This window comes from Enhydra lutris, unplaced genomic scaffold (genome assembly GCF_002288905.1).
Source record: "Enhydra lutris kenyoni isolate GAN:26980312 unplaced genomic scaffold, ASM228890v2 scaffoldscaffold4, whole genome shotgun sequence".
NCBI lineage: Eukaryota > Metazoa > Chordata > Mammalia > Carnivora > Mustelidae > Enhydra > Enhydra lutris.
The window spans coordinates 53802749-53825040 of record NW_019154088.1 but is presented as its reverse complement, the minus strand read 5'-3'; the positions used below and the strand labels follow the sequence as shown (position 1 = coordinate 53825040).

At 36.6% G+C, this 22292-nt stretch overlaps 1 protein-coding gene across 1 annotated transcript; it reads right to left on the bottom strand.

Moving 5' to 3' along the window:
• Positions 1 to 302: 302 nt before the first annotated feature.
• LOC111139224 (N(alpha)-acetyltransferase 30, NatC catalytic subunit) lies at positions 303 to 22170 on the bottom strand. Its single transcript, XM_022491428.1, is given in 6 exon segments — positions 303 to 3762; positions 13901 to 13956; positions 15761 to 15884; positions 21076 to 21486; positions 21488 to 21842; positions 22111 to 22170. Coding segments are annotated over 5 exon segments (1083 nt in total). The 5' UTR covers position 21842; positions 22111 to 22170; the 3' UTR covers positions 303 to 3624.
• Positions 22171 to 22292: the final 122 nt, after the last annotated feature.

The following is a 22292-nucleotide window of genomic DNA, read 5'->3' as shown; positions in this document are numbered from 1 at the left end:
GGAATAAATTGCTATGGGACAAGGACAAAAAAACAAGTTTTGGTTTTACACATGCAAAAAAATGCTCTCATTTGTATTGATATCTGATATCTGAGTTGACTGAATACTTTTAGGAAAATCAAACTCATGTTATTTTCGAATTTACTTTGTCAGAACACAAAGCAGATAATAATTATATATCACTTCTTCCAAATAGTTCTTGGATCGGAGGCAGGAAGTGGGGAACTGAATGGATTGGTTGGTTTTTTTTCTTAGTAGGTAAAAGCAGAATAACTCAATCATAAAATGCACACAGCTGTATCTAAAAGAAAAATGCAAACACAACTTAACCAACTTTATTTGACTGCATCTTATTTAGACAGCTTGCACATTTCAAATCCCATTAAATCTCTCTCTCCAAAAGGATATGGGACAATAGAAGAAAATTATGCAGCAATATCCAGTCATCAAACAGCAGTCCAATATTTTGAGATACACGTGATATTTTATAGATACTCAACTCATATCTGACGTCAATATAATTTATGGTTATGTTTTTACAAACCTGAAAGCCCTGTAACATTATAGCACTCATTTTAGTGATGTCATGGTGCACTAAAAAGTAACTCTGATGCACTACCAATTTGCTTTTATCTATGCTCCTGGAAAGTGATGAACTTCATGATTTTTAGACACCATAATAAATATACACATCCAGTCTTATACATGTCAGCCAATACCATAACACAGGGCAAGGTAGAATTAAAACATGTGACAAACAAACTTCTTTACATAGATTTGTCGAGCAAGTAGGGAGGGTAATTTGGGGAAGAGGCAGAAAATATTAAAACCAATTTTTCAATAGTAATTTTTTTCTTTTTTTTTTAATTTTGCTGGCTTCAACTTCAAAAACTACTGTCTGGTTTCTGATCTGTGGACTTCTCGAGTAGTTTCATCCTAACGTAAGGGAAATTACAATCAGCCCACACATCAAAAATGATAGTATAGTATACCCGTTAGCTTCTTCAATACTAACATATATAGCTTCATGGTAGCATGTATAAAAATGTTCAGCAGTACCAACTGCCAAACCAGTGTCAGTGGATAGAACAGTCAGTCTTAAAGAGGCAGCACCCCGTTAAAAGAAAGTTGCACCAATTTTGCTCAGTTTTAGCCAAGTGAACTCACTCTATCAATTTTAAATGGGATTGTTTTAAGATTATATAAGAAAAATGAAAGCCCACTACCAAGAAGTAAATCAATGTATGATGCTACTACAACTGGAACGGAGACTTAGTTTTGATGCTGGGTTATCATGCTAGACATTAAAATTTTAGTCCACTTAAGTAAACCATTTTTGCATAACCAAAGAAAGACCTAAGAAGACATTTATATTCAACATACACCAACTGAATAATACAGCAACGATCTGACTTTTTAGCCACATGTTAAGGTCATGTTTACAAACACCCAGGCAGTTCAGCAAAACGTGGTCAATTCTAGGGGAAAAGGTCAGCAGAGATGGTTTCACTGACAACGTGCCAAAAACACAATGGCTGAAATGAAAATCTAGCATGTATCTATTTTAGAACTGTCCCCATTAGTGAGTCAAGTAACTGTATGTTCATCAACTATCATTACTCATGAATCACCACGTCAAACATAAAGTGGTAAGATAAAATTTGATAACTGTTTTAGCTCAGTTCCCTCCATAATAAAAATAACAGAAGCATCTCTATGATTGGCATTACTCTAAAGGCCTAGAGCCCAGATGACATTTGAGCAGACATACTCAAAATTGTCAGCTGGAGAGCTGTGCATTGTGTGATCATCACATTTTAAATGTAATCAGTACTCTGCCCATTAAACTTTCAAGAGCAACATAAAATGGAAAGAAAGATTTGTCTTTAAAAAGAAGGATAAATGATCCCACCAGCAGGAAGATTTTATTTTTACCAAATCTGTGTACCATTATTTTAAAAGTACTTAATACCATGTTCACTTTCAAGACACTACACTGAGCAAGGAGCAGCTTTCCTTTAAAAAAAAAAAAAAAAAAAAGGCAACAAACTTTCCTGAAAGGGGGCTTTTACCAACTGTTAATGGAGGTAGGGTTTTTAAAAAATACAGTAATTATAGCCATAAAATAAAATTCAAACCAAATCCTAGAGCAGAAGTAAAGCATATCCAAATTGAAGAAACAACAACACAGAATCCTACAAAACATTTTTCACAGAGCATCCATCTTTCTTTTTTTTTTTTTTTTTAAATGGGTACCTAGGTTTTCCAGTTAAATTATCCATCACGTTTCCTGACTCAACTGAAAGCAATTAACTTCAAAATTTGTTACACTGCACAGATCGGCCAAAATACAATGTAACTGAACATGGTGATAACTATTACGAAAACCCATAGGACTCATTCCAAAAAAATTTTTTTTTACAATTTCCCCTTTTGGTTTTCTGAGAACTAAGCAAAGCCTCCCCAAGAATTTGCTCAAATAAGTGAAAAGAAAAGAAAATCAGTTTAAAATGGATACAATGCACCTTGAAATTTATTTCCAAGACCAAGAACCAAAGTTAAGCATGTTAAGAAACAGAAGCAATGCGAAATCCAAATCAAGTGGGAAAAAAAGTTCCAACTGCTTTGTAAAAGCTGTTCTTCACAGCTTAGCGATAATTTTGATTAAATAAAATCATACCAATTTACATTAATTTTCTATTCTTTTCCAAAAATTCCCTCACTCTCAAAAAAAAAAAAGTGCATCCAAAAACCCAGCAATTCCCGGCTCCATCAACTTTTCTCATCCCTTTTGAGTCATTTCTCAAAGATTTTCCAAGTAGATTCAACTTCTTACTGTAAGGAAAAAAGGGACTTTACAGTAAACCACTCTGTCACTCACCTGGAAAAAAGTATCCAAATTATAAAAATCTGAAATAATTTATTATCAAATTTAGAATTTAAATAAAAACAAAGGTTTTCTTGCAAAGGCCTTAAAGAAAAGGAAAAGATAGCATGCATTCAAAAACTAGAGATGAAGACAAATATACTTATCTACACAGGCACTGGCAGATGCAATTTAATTGTTATCTTTACTCATTGTAAGACACACCCAACCCTACATAACATTTTTTTCATTCACTAATCACTGAGGTACCAATATTCAAGAATGGAAAATTTAATATTGAAAAAATAAAACCTAAAATTGAAGCTTTCCCCCACCCCCTTCAGAAAACTATGGCAGGTTTCATGTGAAATGTTAGTATACTTAGATTTTTACAATCTTACATTGGCTTTTTTAAGGAACAAAAATCATGTTCCACTTACTGGTTCTGTGACAAAATGATCACTGTGTAAATGACATTGTCAGCAGACTTTGCAAATGAACAAACAAATCTTGGCTATCAACTGGCACATCTTGCTGGTACCAAAAGAACTCTTTAAGTTTAAAACAATCTCTTTTAATTCAGAACAAATGCGCCATGCCAAAGTGCAACAAATATTGTGCGACACTCAATGAGACACTGACAGATAAGAGCTGCATGGAAATTGCTAAATCCACCTGCAAAGCAATTCTGTACAAATTGCATTGCATGCAAAGGTCGATTCTGCGTGGTTGGAAAGTTGTTCCTTGATGTCAGTTTCTCAACGCAGCCACAATTTAAGTCGCAGTGCATCAACTCCATTTAAATAGTATCTGAACAGCCTCTTATCTCGAACAAAACCAAGATTTTCATAAAGTTTCAAAGCAGACTTATTCGTTATTTCTGTTTCCAAAACAACCTTCAAAAAAAAAAAAAAAGAGGAAACTGAGTTGCAATTTTATGTATTTGAAATTAATTTTATAATTTCAAAATTTGACAAATCACATATAAAGTAAACATTTTAAGTATTTAAGAAAAACATACCATATCGGTTTTAAATTGATGGTGAAACAAATGTTAAAGAGAAAAAAACCAGAAAAATAGTCACTGAAATTGTGATAGTAATTTTCTCTTGGGGCAAGGAGAGGTAGGAATGTGAACATTTTCTGTTCTATTGATTTTTTGTGATGTTTGGAAGTTTTAGCAATGAGAATATATGTTTTTGTACTAAACAAAGATGAATTATTTCCCTGTGGAGAAAAACAGCGTGACAAAAAGATGAAGAAAAAAAATATCAACAATAAAAACTTGGAAGAAAAAGGACCAGGACTTGAAACTATTCAAATTGACCTCCAACGCCTATATTTTCATTAATTTGTCATCATTTATCCTGGCAACAACTACCATATTATCTAGAGTCTACACCAGAATCTGCAAATTATAGCCCTTGGGCCAAATGTGCCTGTTGCCTGTTTCTGAAAATAAAGTTTTATTGGAACACAACCCATGCCCATTTGTTTACGTGCTATCTAGGACTGCCTTCTCAATACCAGAAGCAGAGCCTAAGAGCTGCACCAGAGATCTAGAGTCTGCAATGTCAAAATATTTATTATCTGACTCGCTGTTTAGACCAAAGGTACCGCAAAATTAGTTAACTGGAGGGTTTGTTAAAATAGATTGCTGAGACCCCTGAGTATATCTGGGGTGGAGCCCAAGAATCTGTATTTTTAAAAAATTGCTACTTGATGCTGATGCTGCTAGTTGGGAGACTACAGTCTGCAAACAAATGACTACATATTATGGACATCAACACTTAACAGAAGAACACATAAAGTATTAACTTCTGAGTCTTTTTTAGAATGGCCCTGACAATGAGTAAGTGATATTTTTTGATATTCTAATTTCCTTTTTTTAATTTGTTTCTACCTTCCTCTACCAAAATATCCTCTATCCCATCCTCCCACCTTGTAGATACACAATTCTATTTGCCTTTCTATTGCTTCTCAACCTACCTCGTTGAGAATTACCAACACAGTGAGCTACAGTTACTACTGTAACTACTACTACGAACCCTCAGGTGCTTGAAGTGGGACAAAAAAGAGCAAAGTATAATTAAACAAAGGCCCAAGTGAAGCCTATGAGACTCTCTGTTCTATCTCAAGCTATCAAAACATTTGACAAGAACTCAAACAGATATAAATAATAGGGAAAAGAATATACCTCAACTCATCCTCTGCAAAAGTGAACTCATGATCAACTCCTCCTCCACAATTCCGTATCTTAGTAACAAGATCTCCATCCTAACAATGCCTCAAACCTGAAACCAAGAGTCATTGTTGAAATCATTTCCCTCTCTATGCCCTGCTACAAACATCCAAGCATGAGTATTGCAATTTTCTCTCTTAAATCTCTCAAATCAACCCTTTTCTTTCTATCCCTGATACCATTCTAGTCCAAGCTCCCAGAATACTGAAATTCTAAGATCCGTCTAACTCAAAAGTCTTCCATACTCTTGTTAACTCCCTGCTTAAAACCATTTACTGACTCCTTTTTGTCCTCCAGATAAAGTCTACAATCTAAAAGCAATCTAAAGAAACCTAAAAGGCCCATAAAAATATGGCCTTTACCTACCTTACCAACTTCACTTTCGGTCCCTCCAACCCCCTGCCTGTGCTCTTTCAGCTCTCCATGATCAACACTGAACTTTCAGTTTCTGGAACCCACCGTGATCTTTCCTACCTTAGACCTTTCACACAAGTTGTTTTCTCTGTCTGGAAGGATGCTCTTCCTGTCCTCCTTGCTTTTGTTGTTAGTTTGTTCCTTCCAGACTGGGTGAAGTAGTATCCCCTTCTTTTGTATTACCCCAACAGCACTCTGCACCATTCCTTATCCAACTACATTCTCATTCAACATTTAATGACTGTGACAGCTCTCCTAGGTGATGAGCCTAAGAAGGGCAGGGATCATGTGTACCTCCTTCACAGCCGTTTCATATGTACTTAACATACTGGCTAACACAGAGAAGGCTCTTAAATATTTGTAAATTACATACATCTTACATACCTTTCATTATATTATATATATTACATAAACATTAGACAAATGAAAGTTTTACCAAACTTTTAAATGACCAAAGTACTGAAAGAGAAAGCATCATCTTAAAACAACTGCCTATACAATTTACTCATTAAAGTAAATCACTTGCTAAATATGAACTTTTAAAAGGTCTAAAAACAAGTAATGAATAAATCAGGAGCAAGAGAAAATATTACTAAGAAGGAACATTTAAATAAATGTTGTACAACAAATAAATTGGTTTAAGAATAAAAGTCCCCCCAAACTACCAGAACTCATACAGCAATTCAGTAATGTGGCAGGATACAAAATCAATGTACAAAAATCAGTTGCTTTCTTATACACTAACAATGAAAATATAGAAAGGGAAATTAGAGAATCGATTCCATTGACTATAGCACTAAGAACCGTAAGATACCTGGGAATAAAACCAAAGAGGTAAAGGATTTGTACTCGGGGAACTAAAGAACACTCACTGAAGAAATTGAAGAAGATGCAAAAAGATGGAAGAGCATTCCATGCTCATGGATCGGATAAGTAAACATTGTTAAAATGTCTATACTGCCTAGAGCAATCTATATTTTCAATGCCATCCTGATCAAAATTCCACCGGCATTTTTCAAAGAGCTGGTACAAACAATCCTAAAATTTGTATGGAACCAGAAGGGACCCCGAATTGCTAAGGAAATGTTGAAAAAGAAAAACAAAACTGGGGGGAACACACTGCCTAATTTCAAGCTTTACTACAAAGCTGTGATCACCAAGACAGCATGGTACTGGCACAAAAGCAGACACATACACCAGTGGAACAGAGTACAGAGCCCAGATATGGACCCACAACTCTACGGTCAAATAATCTTTGACAAAACAGGAAAAAATACACAGTGGAAAAAAGTCTCTTCAATAAATGGTGCTGGGAAAATTGGACAGCAATGTATAGACGAATGAAACTTGACCATTCTCTTAAACCATACACAAAGAAAAACTCAAAATGGATGAAACATCTCAACATGAGGCAGGAATCTATCAAAATTCTAGAGGAGAACATAGGCAGTAACCTCTTTGACATTAGCCACAGCAACTTCTTTCAAGACATGTCTCCAAAGGCAAAGGAAACAAAACCGAAAATGAACTTTCGGGACTTCATCAAAATCAAAAGTTTCTCCACAGCAAAGGAAATAGTCAACAAAGCAAAGAGGCAACCCACAGAATGGGAGAAGATATTTGCAAATGACACTACAAAGGGCTGATGTCCAAGATCTATAAAGAACTCCTCAAACTTAACACACACAAAACAGATTATCATGTCAAAAAATGGGCAGAAGACATGAACAGACACTTCTCCAAAGAAGACAAACAAATGGATAACAGACACATGAAAAAATGTTCATCATCATTAGCCATCAGAGAGATTCAAATCAAAACCACATTGAGATACCACCTTACACCAATTAGAATGACCAAAAATAACAAGACAGTAAACAAGAAGTGCTGGAGAGGATGTGGGGAAAAGGGGAACCCTCTTACGCTGTTAGTGGGAATGCAAGTTGGTGCAGCCACTTTAGAGAACAGTGTGGAGATTCCTCAAGAAATTAAAAATAGAGCTTCCCTATGACCTTGCAATTGCACTACTGGGTATTTACCCCAATGATACAGATGTAGTGAAAAGAAGGGCCATCTGTACCCCTATGTTTATAGCAGCAATGGCCATGGTCGCCAAACTGTGGAAAGAACCAAGATGCCCTTCAACGGACAAATGGATAAGGAAGATGTGGTCCATATACACTATGGAGTATTATGCCTCCCTCAGAAAGGATGAATACCCAACTTTTGTAGCAATATGGACGGGACTGGAAGAGATTATGCTGAGTGAAATAAGTCAAGCAGAGAGAGGCAATTATCATATGGTTTCATTGATTTGTGGAGCATAACAAATAGCATGGAGGACAAGGGGAGTTAGAGAGGAGAAGGGAGCTGAGGGAAATTGGAAGGGGAGGTGAACCATGAGAGACTATGGACTCTGAAAAACAATCTGAGGGTTTTGAAGGGGCGGGGGGTGGGAGGTTGGGGGAACCAGGTGATGGGTATTGGAGAGGGCATGGATTGCATGGAACACTGGGTGAGGTGCATAAACAATGAATTTTGGAACACTGAAAAAAAATCAAATCAAATAAAAATAAAATGTAAAAGTCAACAGGGGTGCCTGGATGGCTCAGTGCGTTAAGCGTCTGCCTTTGGCTCAGGTCATGATCTCAGGGTCTTGGGATTGAGCCCCACATGGAGCTCTCTGCTCAGTGGGGAGCCTGCTTCCCCTTCTCTCTCTGCCTGCCTCTCTGCCTAGTTGTGATCTGTCAAATAAATAAACAAAATCTTTAAAAAAAAAAAAAAAAAAGAAGAGGAAGAAAAGTCAACAATTTTTCCCTGCTCTTAAAAATATGGAATTTATTTTTTAGTAATGTATGTCATCTTCCAGTATGAAAGATCACTACAATCCGAATAATACAGGTTTTTAATTTTGAACAATTCTCTTGGGTAACTCCTAGAATTCTGTTTTAGGCCACCACCTACTTAGAGCTAAAATGTGTCAAAACAATTAACATGTGAAACAATAAATGTACAACAACGCAAAACTTGGAACTTGATTTCACAGAAAAAGGAGTGAAAGTTTTTTTAAGTTATTGTTTACTGAAGGCTTACTAAATGCTTTGTAAGGGATTTTACATGCATTATGTCATTTTACATGCATTTGTCATTATGTTATTTTCAGAATAACCCTATGAAACAGATATGATTTTCTCCAATTTACAAAAGAATGAAACTCAAGGCCACCAGTACTGCAAAAACAGACCAGACTGCAAATCTGAACTAAAACTTAATAGTATCCACTCTTCTGTGCCTCCCCCGCTGATTGTTTCCCAGAGTAAAACAAGGCAGCAAATGGGAGATCTAACCTACTTAAGACACAATGAATAGGATCTAAGTCTATGTTTGTTAATATTTGGCAACTGAAAATAGTCAAGACACATCTGAAGCTTATTATGGCTACATAAGGTGTGGTAAAGAGCTGTATTCATGTTTGTTGGCATCCTAACAGATTAGTGAAATACAGCCCAATTACACAGAAATGGAATTACACAAAGGGCTAACCTTAGTTTAAATGAAAAGATTCTCTCAGTACTCACATTCTCTAAACAAAGAGATCATCTGACAAAACAAAATGTCAAAAAAAAAGTGACTACTTTTTAATACTTAATCACTCAAATTCTTATAAACACATTAAAAGAGAATCTGGGTTTATAGTGAACTCAATATAAAACTATTCTTTCAGTCCACATCATGGGAGTATTACATAGGAAGCCAAAGGATAATGAGGCTACTTTGGTCCCAAAGAAATTTGCCAAAGTAGAATTCTACTTAACAGAAAAAGGATTACTGTGAAGTTCCACGGACTCTCTTAGCAACAAACCATTGTCAGGATAAGCCAAACTATTACAGTTTAGAAAGACTTTTTTAATATTGTAGGCTGGAACTGCTGGAGGGAGGGCAAGCTGTTCACTGCTAGAACCTAAGCACTAGCCTATGGTCTGGCACCTCACAGATCTTCCATCAATACTACTAAATACTACTATTGCCTTTTTTTTTTTTTTTTTAAAGATTTCATTTATTTGACAGAGAGAGACACAAAGAGAAAGGGAACATAAGCAGGGGGAGTGAGAGAGGGAGAAGCAGGCTTCCCGCTGAGCAGGGAGCCCGATGTGGGCCTCAATCCCAGGACCCTGGGATCATGACCTGAGCCAAAGGCAGACACTTAACAACTGAGCCACCCAGGCGGCCGGTACTATTGCTTTTCATAACATTCCTTTAAGATCAGAATTACGATCATATGGCACAAAGAAACTATAACCCAGGACTCTCATAAGCAGTTCTTTAATTAGGACAAACTATTCAACCAAAAGTTCTTACAGCTTAAAGATCTCCATTTCACTCTGTTCTTTACTAAGCAGCCTCTGTCTGATAGCCAAAATGTTTCCAGTGAAACTAAAACATTCACCATGTAACTGTTAAACATAAAAGGCTTAAAAGTCATCTTTGTACAATATCAAAAAAAATCATAAAAATATATGAGATGTATTTGCACATATCAAGATATTACATGTGTTTTATTAATATGCAACAGATTTATTATTGGTTATAAGAAATTAGGCCACTGTTGGTAGGACTGTAAATTGGTACAGCTATCATGGAAACAGTTATGGAGGTTCCTTAAAAAATTAAAAATAGAACTACTATATGATCCAGCAATCCTACATTCCAGAACACTTTTTCATGCTATTTGTATTTTTCTTACTATTTCCTCTACTGTAAGACACAAACCCAAGATGCTTGTTCTAGAAGCCACTACATGTTTGGCAGCCAGAGCATGTGTGGGTGTAACCAAGTTAAAGCCAGGTCAGCAGTAAAGGTAATGCATTTCTCATTCATGAAGCAACAAATCCACTTGTTTCTTTTTTTGATGTTGTAACTTTACAGACAGCTCCATATATACAGAAAATGAAAAAGATATTAGTTATGCTGTTTAACATGTCTAATTCTGACATAAAAAGTTAGGAAAGTAATAATAAGGCAAAATGAAGATAAATAGTAGATCCAGAGAGTATTTCATTATTATTCAAACAAAAACATCATCTACATTTCAACTCTGTGATTACTAATTTTGGTTTAATATGCTGTGAATTTATCTTAAAATGAAAAGAGCTACCAAGAGCAATAAAACACGACTCAGGGTCACAAATTCTACAAATAGAACGGGAAGGAAAAACTGACTGGATGTGCATGGTAAGGTTTCAGAGAGATTTCCAAATGTAACTCTCTACAGGTGCAGAAAATTAAAAATCTCTCTAAGAATTAAAAAAAAAATAGCAGTACAACCTAAGTGGTGGAAAATGTAATTTAAATCCCTCCTCAAATCTCTTTCCAATAATTTGCTGAAATTTCTTAACACTTTAAGAGAAAAGAAGGTTGACCTAACTTAATAAAAGTAAAATCACATGTTGGTTACTTTATAATTGGTTACTATATTCTTAGAAATTAAAATTTCAGTTTTTCTCAAAACAATGAATTATATACAAGACTGTTTTTACACATGATTTTGTTTTTTACCAAAAGGTATTTTAACAACTGATAAACTCTGAGGATAGTTTTTTTTTTTTTTAAATCTTACTATGTACAAAATAAATAAGATGACTGCCATTCCTAGAAAGCTTATAGAAAGCTCAGAAGCAAAGACAAGGTAATAATTCAAAATTCAAAAGTGCATTAAAAAAAAAAAAGAGGTACAGATAAAATGTTGGAAGCACTGACTTAATCAGTCAACAAATACTTAAGAACCATTGTACTCTATCAGAAATGCCAAACTAAGTACTAAGAACACAGCAGTAAACAAGAAGAGGAATCTCTGCTCTCCTTAGCAGCTAAGGCACAGACTGAACAGCAAAGTAAATTTTTCAAAAACAGAAGCCAAGAAAACCACAGAAGCCACACAAATGATTCTGTCCAGAAGGGTTAAGGAAAACTTTAAAAAGTTATTGATACTTATTTTGGATCTTAAAGACAGAGAAGTAGTTTAATAAATAGAGGAGAATCAAGAAGCTACTAGGTCTAGCAAATACATCAGTAAGAAAATAGTTAGTTACACTGGGGTCGAGGGGGAAGAAACCAAACCAAAATGGAATGAAATGGTAATAAAAGGAAGTGGAACCAACAAAGACAAATTAACTATCAAAAATTAGAAGGGAAAAAGGGATAGAATTGTGCCTTATATAGTCTAAAACACAAGGAAAGCCTTATAAAGAGTAAACAAAGGTTCTAATCCCTTCATAGAGAAAAACTTATCTGAACAATGTGGGACACAGACAATTTTTTTAAACATAGCAGAGTTCTCTAATTCAGAGGCAGAGTTATTCGAACTGCAAAAACATCATACAAAAGAAATAAGCTTATGGAACTATCCTCATTTCAGACTAAGATTAGTTAAAACTTTACTTACTTTACTTAAAAGTAAATCAGAATTAGATTTTTAGGCCCACAATGAAAAGATACCATAAAATGTGTCACTAATTAAGGATCTGACTTTGAGACTAAAATGATATAACCCAAATCTCTGTATCAATCCCCAGAACTTTCAAAGGAAAACCAATACTATTTAAACATTTGTTCAGCTAAGGTAAAGCACACTACCCTGTCTCACCGGTAGTGACTAGGCTAACTCACAGAAGGTATAACACCATTAAGGAACACAATACGCCCCGTTTGTACATCCCTCTTCACTGGAAACCACTCTTTTCAGTAGCAGTAGAGGATTAAAAGCATGGTCTTATCACCCCAAAGATTTCTCCAAACTGTTCAGCAACTTTTAGGAAGCTTGACTTCTCCTGATGAACTAACCAGTGTGGCTATGGTCCAAACATAGAGACTTACACCCATGAACATATGCAATCCAATCCTCTTCTGCAAATTTTAGTTACCAGCCATTTAAATGATCAGGGTCACTGCATCTTTTACTTTGCGACATTATATTAAAAGCTGTGGACAATATAAGCTCCTTCACTATATGTGAATTATCTCATCTGAAATAATGTTGAATATCCTGAAATGCCAGGATGATTTCTTCTATGCTGCCCAACATGCCTGAAGGCCTTCTCATATAACCACCATTTAGTGTGATCTGTCAGAATACAAACTAATGTGAACAAGAAACGTGAGACTACTCTATGGTAAAGCTCTGTATTCCAACATGGAAACATGTTCATGACATATTGTTAAATAAAAAAAAAATTGCAGAATAATAATTATGGCTTAATTTGTGTAAAGAAAAAGTATTACACAGCTTAGATGTGTATTTAGAAATGGGAGGATACATGATCTGATGAACAGTAGCTATAAGTGGAAAGAAGAATGGAGAGCTGCAAAGCGTGAAGACAGTGAATGAAGGGACTCTGTACCCCCAAATCACACATCATGCTTAATGACTGTATACATTTTGTACAGGAAAAAAAAAAAAAAAAAAAATCCACCTTAAAAAAAAGTAATCAAAACAAGTTGTAGTCTTTTGAGGAAAAAAACCTAATTTCAAGTATTTTGAGAACTCTCTAAGGCATAGTTACACTCCAATAATAAAGATAATTGTCACCTGTACTGTTCATAAAATTATTAGCACAATATAACCTTGTTCCTTCTCAGTCACCACGCCTATATTAAAAACATCTATACTTCTCTAGTTTATACTTATTTCCTTCCACATTATGACAGTAAATCTTAACATTCCCAACCATCACCATGAATTATGGAGCACTCACTATGTGTATAGCACAGTGCTCTAGGAAACAAAAAAATTATAGCCGTGGTTAGGCTGTACAAACAAGGTAAAGAGAAAAGACACTCAGGCTAATGCACAGAGAGGTCTACATTTAAAAAGTGGTTGTCTTTTTTTCTCCTCAGCCTTCTCATTATTTAATGCTGAGAGATTTTTTTCAAACATGGAATGGAATGTCTTTCAATATGAGCTGACAGTTGGCACACAGTTTAAAAAAAAATGTTATTTAGAGAGAAACTAAGGCTAGTATGGAAGGAAATTGCAGTAAAATTAGTAATAACAGCTACTTTATATGACTTTAACTGATAACAAATCCTCTGAATACCAATTCTTCTGAATATCAATTATTTACTGAAAATGTCTAAGATTTCACCTTTACATTTTGACAAAGAGCAAATTTCAGCTCTCATTATCATCTTAAAATTTGTTCTAGGTCAAAATTCATGTGTTTTTAAAAGGAAAATAATTTTTACCACAAGCAACAATTATATAATTATATAATAATAGTTTGCAATGAAATTTGCAGTGTAATTTATTATGAGATATTTATTTAAAAAAAAAAAACTGGTAGAATACCAGTTTAAGGTTTTAAACATTTAGAAAGACTTACCTCATCACAGTCTCCTTCAACCATGGCATATATAGCTTTCTTAACCAAGTTAGTACCTAGAATATAGATATGAGTATTAATGAAGGAAAATTTAGTTTCTTAAAGATACCTAAATTATCATATTCATAAGCACAGAAATATCAAATGCTGGCTTCTACCTTGAATGCACATACACACAATCTTAAGTGAGAAAAAAATTTAAACTGAGAGGCCAAGAGAACCTACATAGCAATGTAAGTTTCCTTTTAAAAGACCTATCTCTGTGTGTATCCTTTTTTCTTAGGTGTAATTACTTGCTCAAAGGAGTTTGTGCTGTTCTGTTTAAAAGTAAGAGAAAAAGGGAAAAAGAAAAAGGCAAGATATGGTATGGCCAGAGCAACCCAGGAAGCCCTTGAACTAGCCAGAAGTTACTACAAGACTCTTGAGCTAATTTTGCCAAAAATCACACCAGAAACTGCTGGGATGCAGAGTGGGCCCAAAATACTGGTTGATTCCTACAAACCCGATAGGGAGCCTAAGCATACTGAAGTCCAGCATTCCCAAATGACGCCAGTATTCTCTGTAAATGTCTCACAAAATGTATCCTAGTTTAGGGTCAGATGCATTTGGCTCGTAAGAGGGAAAACAACCGCCAACTCTGATTTTAAGAAATCCAAATTCTGTAAGAAATCTCTTAATTTCCCAACCATGCACATGAGGAAGAACACATTGCATGGGCCAAACAATATGTCTATGGGCTAGCATACAGCCCTCAAGCCACCAGGTTCTGCCCTGAGAACTAGCCAGATAATTGCTTATCATTTGCCATGAGCCCTTATCAGCTCTTTTTAATGTGCCAACAATGCAAACTTGGCTTATATAACAAGTCCAATCCATTAAAAACCTTAGTAGTAAAATCTAACCTCTAGTAAGAAAGATTGGTTAAACCAAATGTATTAAGTCTACCTATTCATAATGATTTTTACTGACATCTCAAATTATGTGAAACAGTCTTAAACTGGACAGTAACACTCGTATAAAAAAAAAACCTACAAGTGACAAAAAAACTACTAGTAATTAAATACTGGTATAGGCATTAAATCTTTCACAAATACTTACTTAGCTTTACTAGATCCCAGAATTTGACACGGTCAGACAAGTGTTTGATCCCCATCCTGAACAAAGAGCCAGTGGGTCCTAGACACTAGGACAATGGCTCTTAACCAGGCTTACATCACAGTCACCTGGGGAAGCTCCAGCCCTACTTCTAACAGGACAAACAAGATTGTCAGGAGGAGGGACCTACACATTTGCTTTTAAACCACCCAAATGATTCTAATGACCATTATAAATCACAAGCGTAAGATTAACTGAAAATGCCAGGAAAAGTAGACCCAAGTATTGGGAATACTAAGAAAGCATTCTTTCTCCCGGTCCTCCCTGAACTGCCAGCATGTTTGAGGACTAGTACTAGCACTAGTACTAAATAATGGTAACAACTTCTCCAAAATTTTGCCTTGAGGTCCACTTAACACAGGTATAGACAGCTCCTAGAGTGCTGTTATCAGTGCCCCAATGATGCTACTGAAAACTGCAGTATACAGTATAAACGAAGAATTTTGAATATGATCAAAAGAAATGTTTGGAGGTAGAAACTGATCACCTATTACTTGCCAGAAAGATAATTTCTCAAACAAAACATTAATAAAGAAACAATTCATTTTAAGAACATTTTAAAAATATTTTGAAATAAAAACCACCTTAATTTTCTTCTCTTACCTTCTTTCTCATTCCTGCATATTTACATATAAATCTTTTGCTTTAAAAAACAAAAATGAAAATAACTTATGCATTCATTTAGTGACATAGTATTTTCCTTACCAATGCCATTTCTCCTGTATTTGGAATCCACGGCTAACATGGCTATATAACCTCTGCGGAACATCTTTTTGTGCATATCCAACTTGCAAACGATGGCACCTACACATTCCTCCCCTACCATGGCCTTAAAAATAAACAAACAGTTATGAAGAATACATTGCCATCAGGTACGGCACAATTACCCAGGGAAACAGCAACCAACCATTGGTCACACTTTTGAGGAAGGAGAGATAACAATTCTAGTAATAACAATCGCATAAGTTTCAGAAATCTCAATTCCAGAAGTCCTTCAAATGTTCCAGTTTTAAAATCATTCAACATTGTTTAGGGTATGCTTATGCTTCTTACCAAACCCTAGGGGGAAAAGAAGCAAGATTCCCACAAAGCAAATATTCAAGTACCTTATAAGAGGTGCTTATAATTATTTGCAATAAAGACCTACATGTTTAAGATTTGGGAAGGAGGAAATATGTGAAAGTAATTTTTTTAAGAAAATTCTTTAGGATATGATAAAATATTGTAAAACTTGCGTATCAAAGTACTGTAAATTTATCTCAATTCTAAAAAAGTTCTGCTGAAAGAAAAATATAAGACATGATATCTATACATGAACAGTAGAGTTAGATTTTGACCAAAAAAAAAGTAATGATTTTCAGAAAAAAGACTTTTTTTTAAGGTATTCTTTGGATCTTACCCAAGGCGTTTTTTCAGTGAAGGACTATGAAAACTAGATATACGATGGTCTCATTTTTAGGACACTCCTGACAGTATCATTATCATAAAGCTCAGAGAATATCCAGAGCTTAAAATCAGAGCTTCATATTAAAGCAAAAGCTTTAATATAATTTTATAGTTATTTTAATAAAAATGTATGTCTTTCCAGAGTGTTAAAAGTTACATGTTGAATAAATGCTAATCATCCCCCATTTTCATTAAGATTTCCAGTGTTACCATTAAAAATGTTTTTCAAAAGTTCCTTCACATGAAAAGTTCTAGTGATACTGTATTCTGGTAAATATCAACAGGGATATAGTTCCAATTATTTAATAACATGTCAGCTTGCTAGAAATATGTGTTTGCTATAAAGAGCACTCATTAAAAAATAGGAAAACTTCAAATTATCTCTTAATAAAATTAAATTTTCAGAAGAAACTATTCCAACAACAAAAACCAGGAAATGGGTTAAAAAATTGAAAAGACCAGTTTATACTTAAACTTAATTTTGATGTGACATTTTTCAGTCACATCAAATCCTTTTTTAATTGTGAAGAAATCCTATAGGCAAGGTAATTCTAATCCATTTCACACAAACCTGAACTAGGTCAGAAAAATTCTTTTGAAGGGCTATTAAACTGAACAATCCACACTAGTTCATTCCTGTTTTATCCTCTAAAATTTCTATTTCCATTTTCATTCACAATAAATCAATCTGGTTTTATCAAAATTCTTTTGAAAACTAAAATTTCTTCCTGAAATAAGACCTAAAAAATACACAAAAACTGGCTGGCTGAACAACTAACAGCATTTTTCTGATTTGAAAGTGACTCACCTAAAATATATGTTTATGTGGTTGTGTATGTGTGTACATGTTGTACACATTAAATGGTACATTAAAAAACTTTTTGACCTGATAAGGAAAATGGAAACCTATATAAATCTATGACACAAAACTGTAGGACAGCTACACTTCACAGTTAGTAAACCATCCAAAAGAAGCTTCTTCAAAATCAGAACCACTAGAAACAATACAATTGGACAATACTTTCAAATTGGATAGGAATTTCCAATTCCTTTGGACAAAATCTTTGTCCTTTGACCAAGGAAGTAATAGGAAAACAAGTATTATACCAGTTCACACTTAGACTAGATTGACTTCTTCCTAATTAAGAGTATGAAGGAACAAAGATCAGGTACAAAATCAGGAAAAAGATAAAAGCCCAATATATAATATGCTGTTACTAATAAGATGTTGATAGTGAGGAAGTTCCATTTTTTTTCTGATAAATTACTGATGGTTATACACTTATAAGAATCACTAAACTAGGGACACCTCGGTGGCTCAGTTGGTTAAGCATCTGCCCTCGAAAGAAGTCTTGATCCCAGGATCCTGGGATCCAGTCCTGCATTGGACTTCCTGCTCAGTGGGGAGCCTGCTTCTACCTCTGCTTGCCTCTCCCTCTGCCTGTTGCTCCCCTGTTGTGCTGTCTCTCTCTCTCTCTCTGACAAATAAATAAATAAAACCTTAAAAAAAAAAAAAAATCACTAAACTGGGGAACAAGTGGGTGGATCAGTCGGTTAAGCATCTGCCTTCAGCTCAGGTCACGTTCCCAGGGTCCCGGGATCCAGTGCCACATCTGTGCTCCTTGCTCCGTGGGGAGACTGCTGCTCCCTTGCTTGCGCGCACTCTCTCTCTGACAAATAAATAAAGGCAATCTTAAAAAAAAAAAAGAATTGCTAAACTGCTTGTCAGTTTTTCTAAATAAAAGCTCTGCACATATATTTGGAACTCTTACTATCAAATATGTTCCTTTTTCAAGGATGGAAACTGAAAAATTCCTGGCAAGATTAAGACTTAACTCTACAAGGCCAAATGCTTGTTAATCTATAAAACTTGAAAAATATAAGTTGTGTGAAATAGAAATTCCCAAATTCCAGAATGCTATACATGAGAAAACAGAGGAAGCCATGAAGTTAAATTTAGAATAAACAGACTATAATACATCACTGGTAGTAAGCTTAAGATGTTCAAAAAGGCACCAACAGATGAAAATACCATGAACTCAAAAAAGGTAGAGATAAATTAGTTAAGACTAGAGTACCTGACAGTGTCCCATTTGTCTGGTACTCTACTTTCACACCTTTTACAATTATTAGGAAGAATCATAAGAAACCGTCATTTTTGTTAGTCAGATAAGGTCAAGTATTGGCAATTTTCTAAGGTTCAACCTCATACACTCCATTTGATCCATTACAGGTTATATGGAAATCAGAAACGTTTTGGAGGTTTTCAATCTCTTCAGATTATTCATGTTTGCAAGGACAAGAGTCCCTTGATGAGGCATAACTTGGTAACACAATGATCTTCACTGAATAGGTCAAGAATATGTAATTTTTCAGGTTCTTGCTTATTTCCATATTGAGAGGTCAGGTAAAGTTCTAGCTTTACCTCTCAGCCACTAAATACTTGAAGCTTTTTTTTTTTTTTTTTTTTTTTTTAAAGATTTTGTTTTTATGTAATCTCTATACCCAACCTGGGGCTCGAATTCACAAACATGAGATCAAGAGTTGCACGTTCCACTGACTGAGCCAGCCAGGCACCCCTAACTATCTGAAGATTTAAGCATTTTAAGTCATTTTGGTCCTTAATTTTTTTGCATTAAAAAAGGTGAAGTTGAGCTAGATTATATTTAAGATCCTTTACAGTTCTAACATGATATGACTTAAAATATACACACTTATATTTGTTTTAAATTAGTTCTTATAGGAAATTCAAAAATTGGGGCCAACATAAAGGCCCCAATTCTAAATGGCTTCTGATTAACTACTATTTTATGTTCAATACCTCCAGATATGTATTTGCACTAGTAAATCTTAGATGTCAACCACCTGTACATATCTCAATTTCCAGATATTCAGAATTTAATGTTAAACAATTGGCTATTAAAGAGCTAAAGTACAAATTAGCTGATGAATTGGAAGGAGTCTATGAAATATCAAAATTAAAATTTACTAAGTTTATCAGAGTCTAAAATGGCAGACAAATTGAGAAAGGCCAAGGTAGTATCAGAACCCAAAGTTGCCTAAATACTATATATACAACTGTTTTCTGTAACTAACAGAAATACATATTTCAACTTAAGGTGTGACTCAATTGTATGCTTTTGTGGGTAAACTTACAATTAAATCAATCATAAATTTTTAGCAATTACATTGGCATTTAATATCACATGTAGAATAGTGATATAAAATCACTTTCCCATGTTCACTGGCATAGGCATGGCTAAGAACTCCTATTTTGATACAGTGGTTAGAATCCTGGAAGAGCAGTTTTGTAGACTATAAGATAGTTCCCACAATTTAAACAAACATACTACATTGAAGTTTAGTAAACTGAACATAGAAAATAGCAGAACTACCATTACCTACAATACTGGAGCTATATTTTCAGATTATCAACATATGGAATAAAAAAAAAGGATTTCTAAAGCACTGTCAAAATGTCTTGCAGGGATTTGCTAAGTGCAACTAAGTCAATGCTAAAACAGTAAATAACAGTAGTGCTTCTCCCTTTACATATCATAAAATACTTCTTAAAAGCATGTTGCTTTTCCTCAGCGAAAGTCAATGGAAACAAAATGCTTGTGAGGACACAAATATAATGCATATACCCTCAGTTAATATTTAAGTGGAAGGTTTCATACAGACTAAAACTGGTCAATATTACTGGGAAGAAACTACTGGTACTGCCAGTACTACATAAATAAAAATAAAAAAAAAACAACTATTTAGCTTATTTCATAGCTAGATCTTTTTTGTTTACACATAAGTAAAAAAAAAAAAAAAATTTTGTCAACTATACTTCACAGAAGCCAGTGTTACTACTAGTATTTAGGTATATCTATGACCATTTTCTTAAAGAAAAAAATTATATTAGTAACAATTTCACACTTAGTTTCCTACATTCCAAAAAGGCATTTTGTTCAAGTTTCAGGAGTCTTTCAGCCACCAGAAGTGTTAGTAGCGCCTTCTACAATCTAGCACTAGAAAACAGGCTAGCTACAACTGTTAATTGTCCTGTTGAAGTAAAAGGAAACAATCTCCATAATTACAGAAAATGCTTGTAAGATTTAATTCTCCAGTGTGGCCACAGCAAGTTTACTGACAATCATGTTCACCAAAACATGTTTTTGCATACACTCTTCCCTGATTACGGCTGCAATTGAGAGATTAATAAAGCCTGTATCCGAACAGAACCATGTTCAAATTAAATAATTGCAAAGTGCTTTGAGGACGAGGGAAGGTAATTAAAGACGGTTAAACATGATTATAAGCTAATATAAACAGGATCCAAGACCCCCAACATGCATCACACAGGCTTGTTGCATTTACATATCAAGTTCAGCCAGATGAAGACGTCTTACCTTCAGAACACTTTCATTAAATAACTAGTAGTGTGCACACGCACTTTACATCATGTAACGTACTACGAAACGCAGGAGAATACATCCACTGCCACTCTCAGCCCTCACACTCCCTGCCCTGCACGGCCTGGATCTCTCTGCTGGGTTCACCCTCTTTGCATTCCATCCACTTACCAAGAAGCACAGCTGTGGCCAGTTGTGGATAAAATATCTATAGGTATAAATGGAGTAGGGTTCAGACAGATCTTTGGTGATCAGTCTCATGATATCGGGCATTTGTAGCTCGGATTCATATCGGACATAACGTATCGTCCGATCCTCCCCAGGCTCGACCTCCCTGCCTGAGGGGCTTCTTAAACTGCAGCCGGCGGTCAGGGATGAAGACAGCAGCCGCACCTGCTCGTCTTCCTCCTCCTCCTGCTCCGTGCCCTCCGCCAGTCCATTGCGGGCCGCCGCAGGATCGCTCGCCGCCACTGCCTCTGCCGGGCTGGGGAGCGCAGTTCTTCCATTACTGGGGAGGCAGTGAGGGGGACTCTCGCCCGAGTGTACCCCAGCTCCTTTTGTTGCAGTCGCTCTGGGCCCCCCCGTCGGGGGTGGCCGTGGTCGTGGCCGTCTCGGCCACGCTCAAAACCTTGCTCTTGAGGGAGGCGGCCGCCCGGAGGTGCCGCAGTTCGGGGCTGATCAATCCGTTGAGCTGCTGCTGCTCCTGCGACGGCTGAGGGCAGCGGAGGCACGGATGCCCCTTGGCCGCCGCCGTCGCCTCGCCGCCCGCCGGGCTCCTGCCGCCGCCGCCTTCGTGCTCCTCGTCGTCCTCCTCGTCCTCGCTGCAGCAGGCGAGGGCGGCCCCCGCCGGGAAGGGACAGCGGGGCTCGGCCGCCGCCGAGGCCGGAGGTGCTGGTGGTGGGAGGAGGCTGCTAGGCCCAGGCGGTACCTCCGCCATCCTAGAGGCGACACAGACCGAGAGGGGAGGCCATGAGACCCGGCGGACTAGCGCGCAGCAGAGGGGGCGGCGGGCGGGGGGACGGCGGTGAAGGTGGGGGGGGAACAAAGGCAGAAACCGTCCCTCACGGAGCAGACCCCCAATTCCGCGGCCCCCCCCCGCTCTTCAGCGCCGCCCAGCTGTTCAGCCGGCCACCGTCCCCGTCCGCCCGCACCCATCCGCTGGCCCTGTCACCGGCGGCCCCTCCCTGTCCCCTCCTCGCGGCTCACCCCGCACAGGTCCCCGCCGCCACTGCCGCCACTCCTCTTCCTCCTCAGCCGCCGCCGCCGCCTCCACCGCCGCCAAGGTTCACACTCAGCCGCCGTCGCCGTAAAGCGCCTCGGCTGTTACCCCGGGTAAAGTTTCCTAGGCCTGGCTTTACGACACTTCCCTGCCTGCCGGCTGCCGGGGC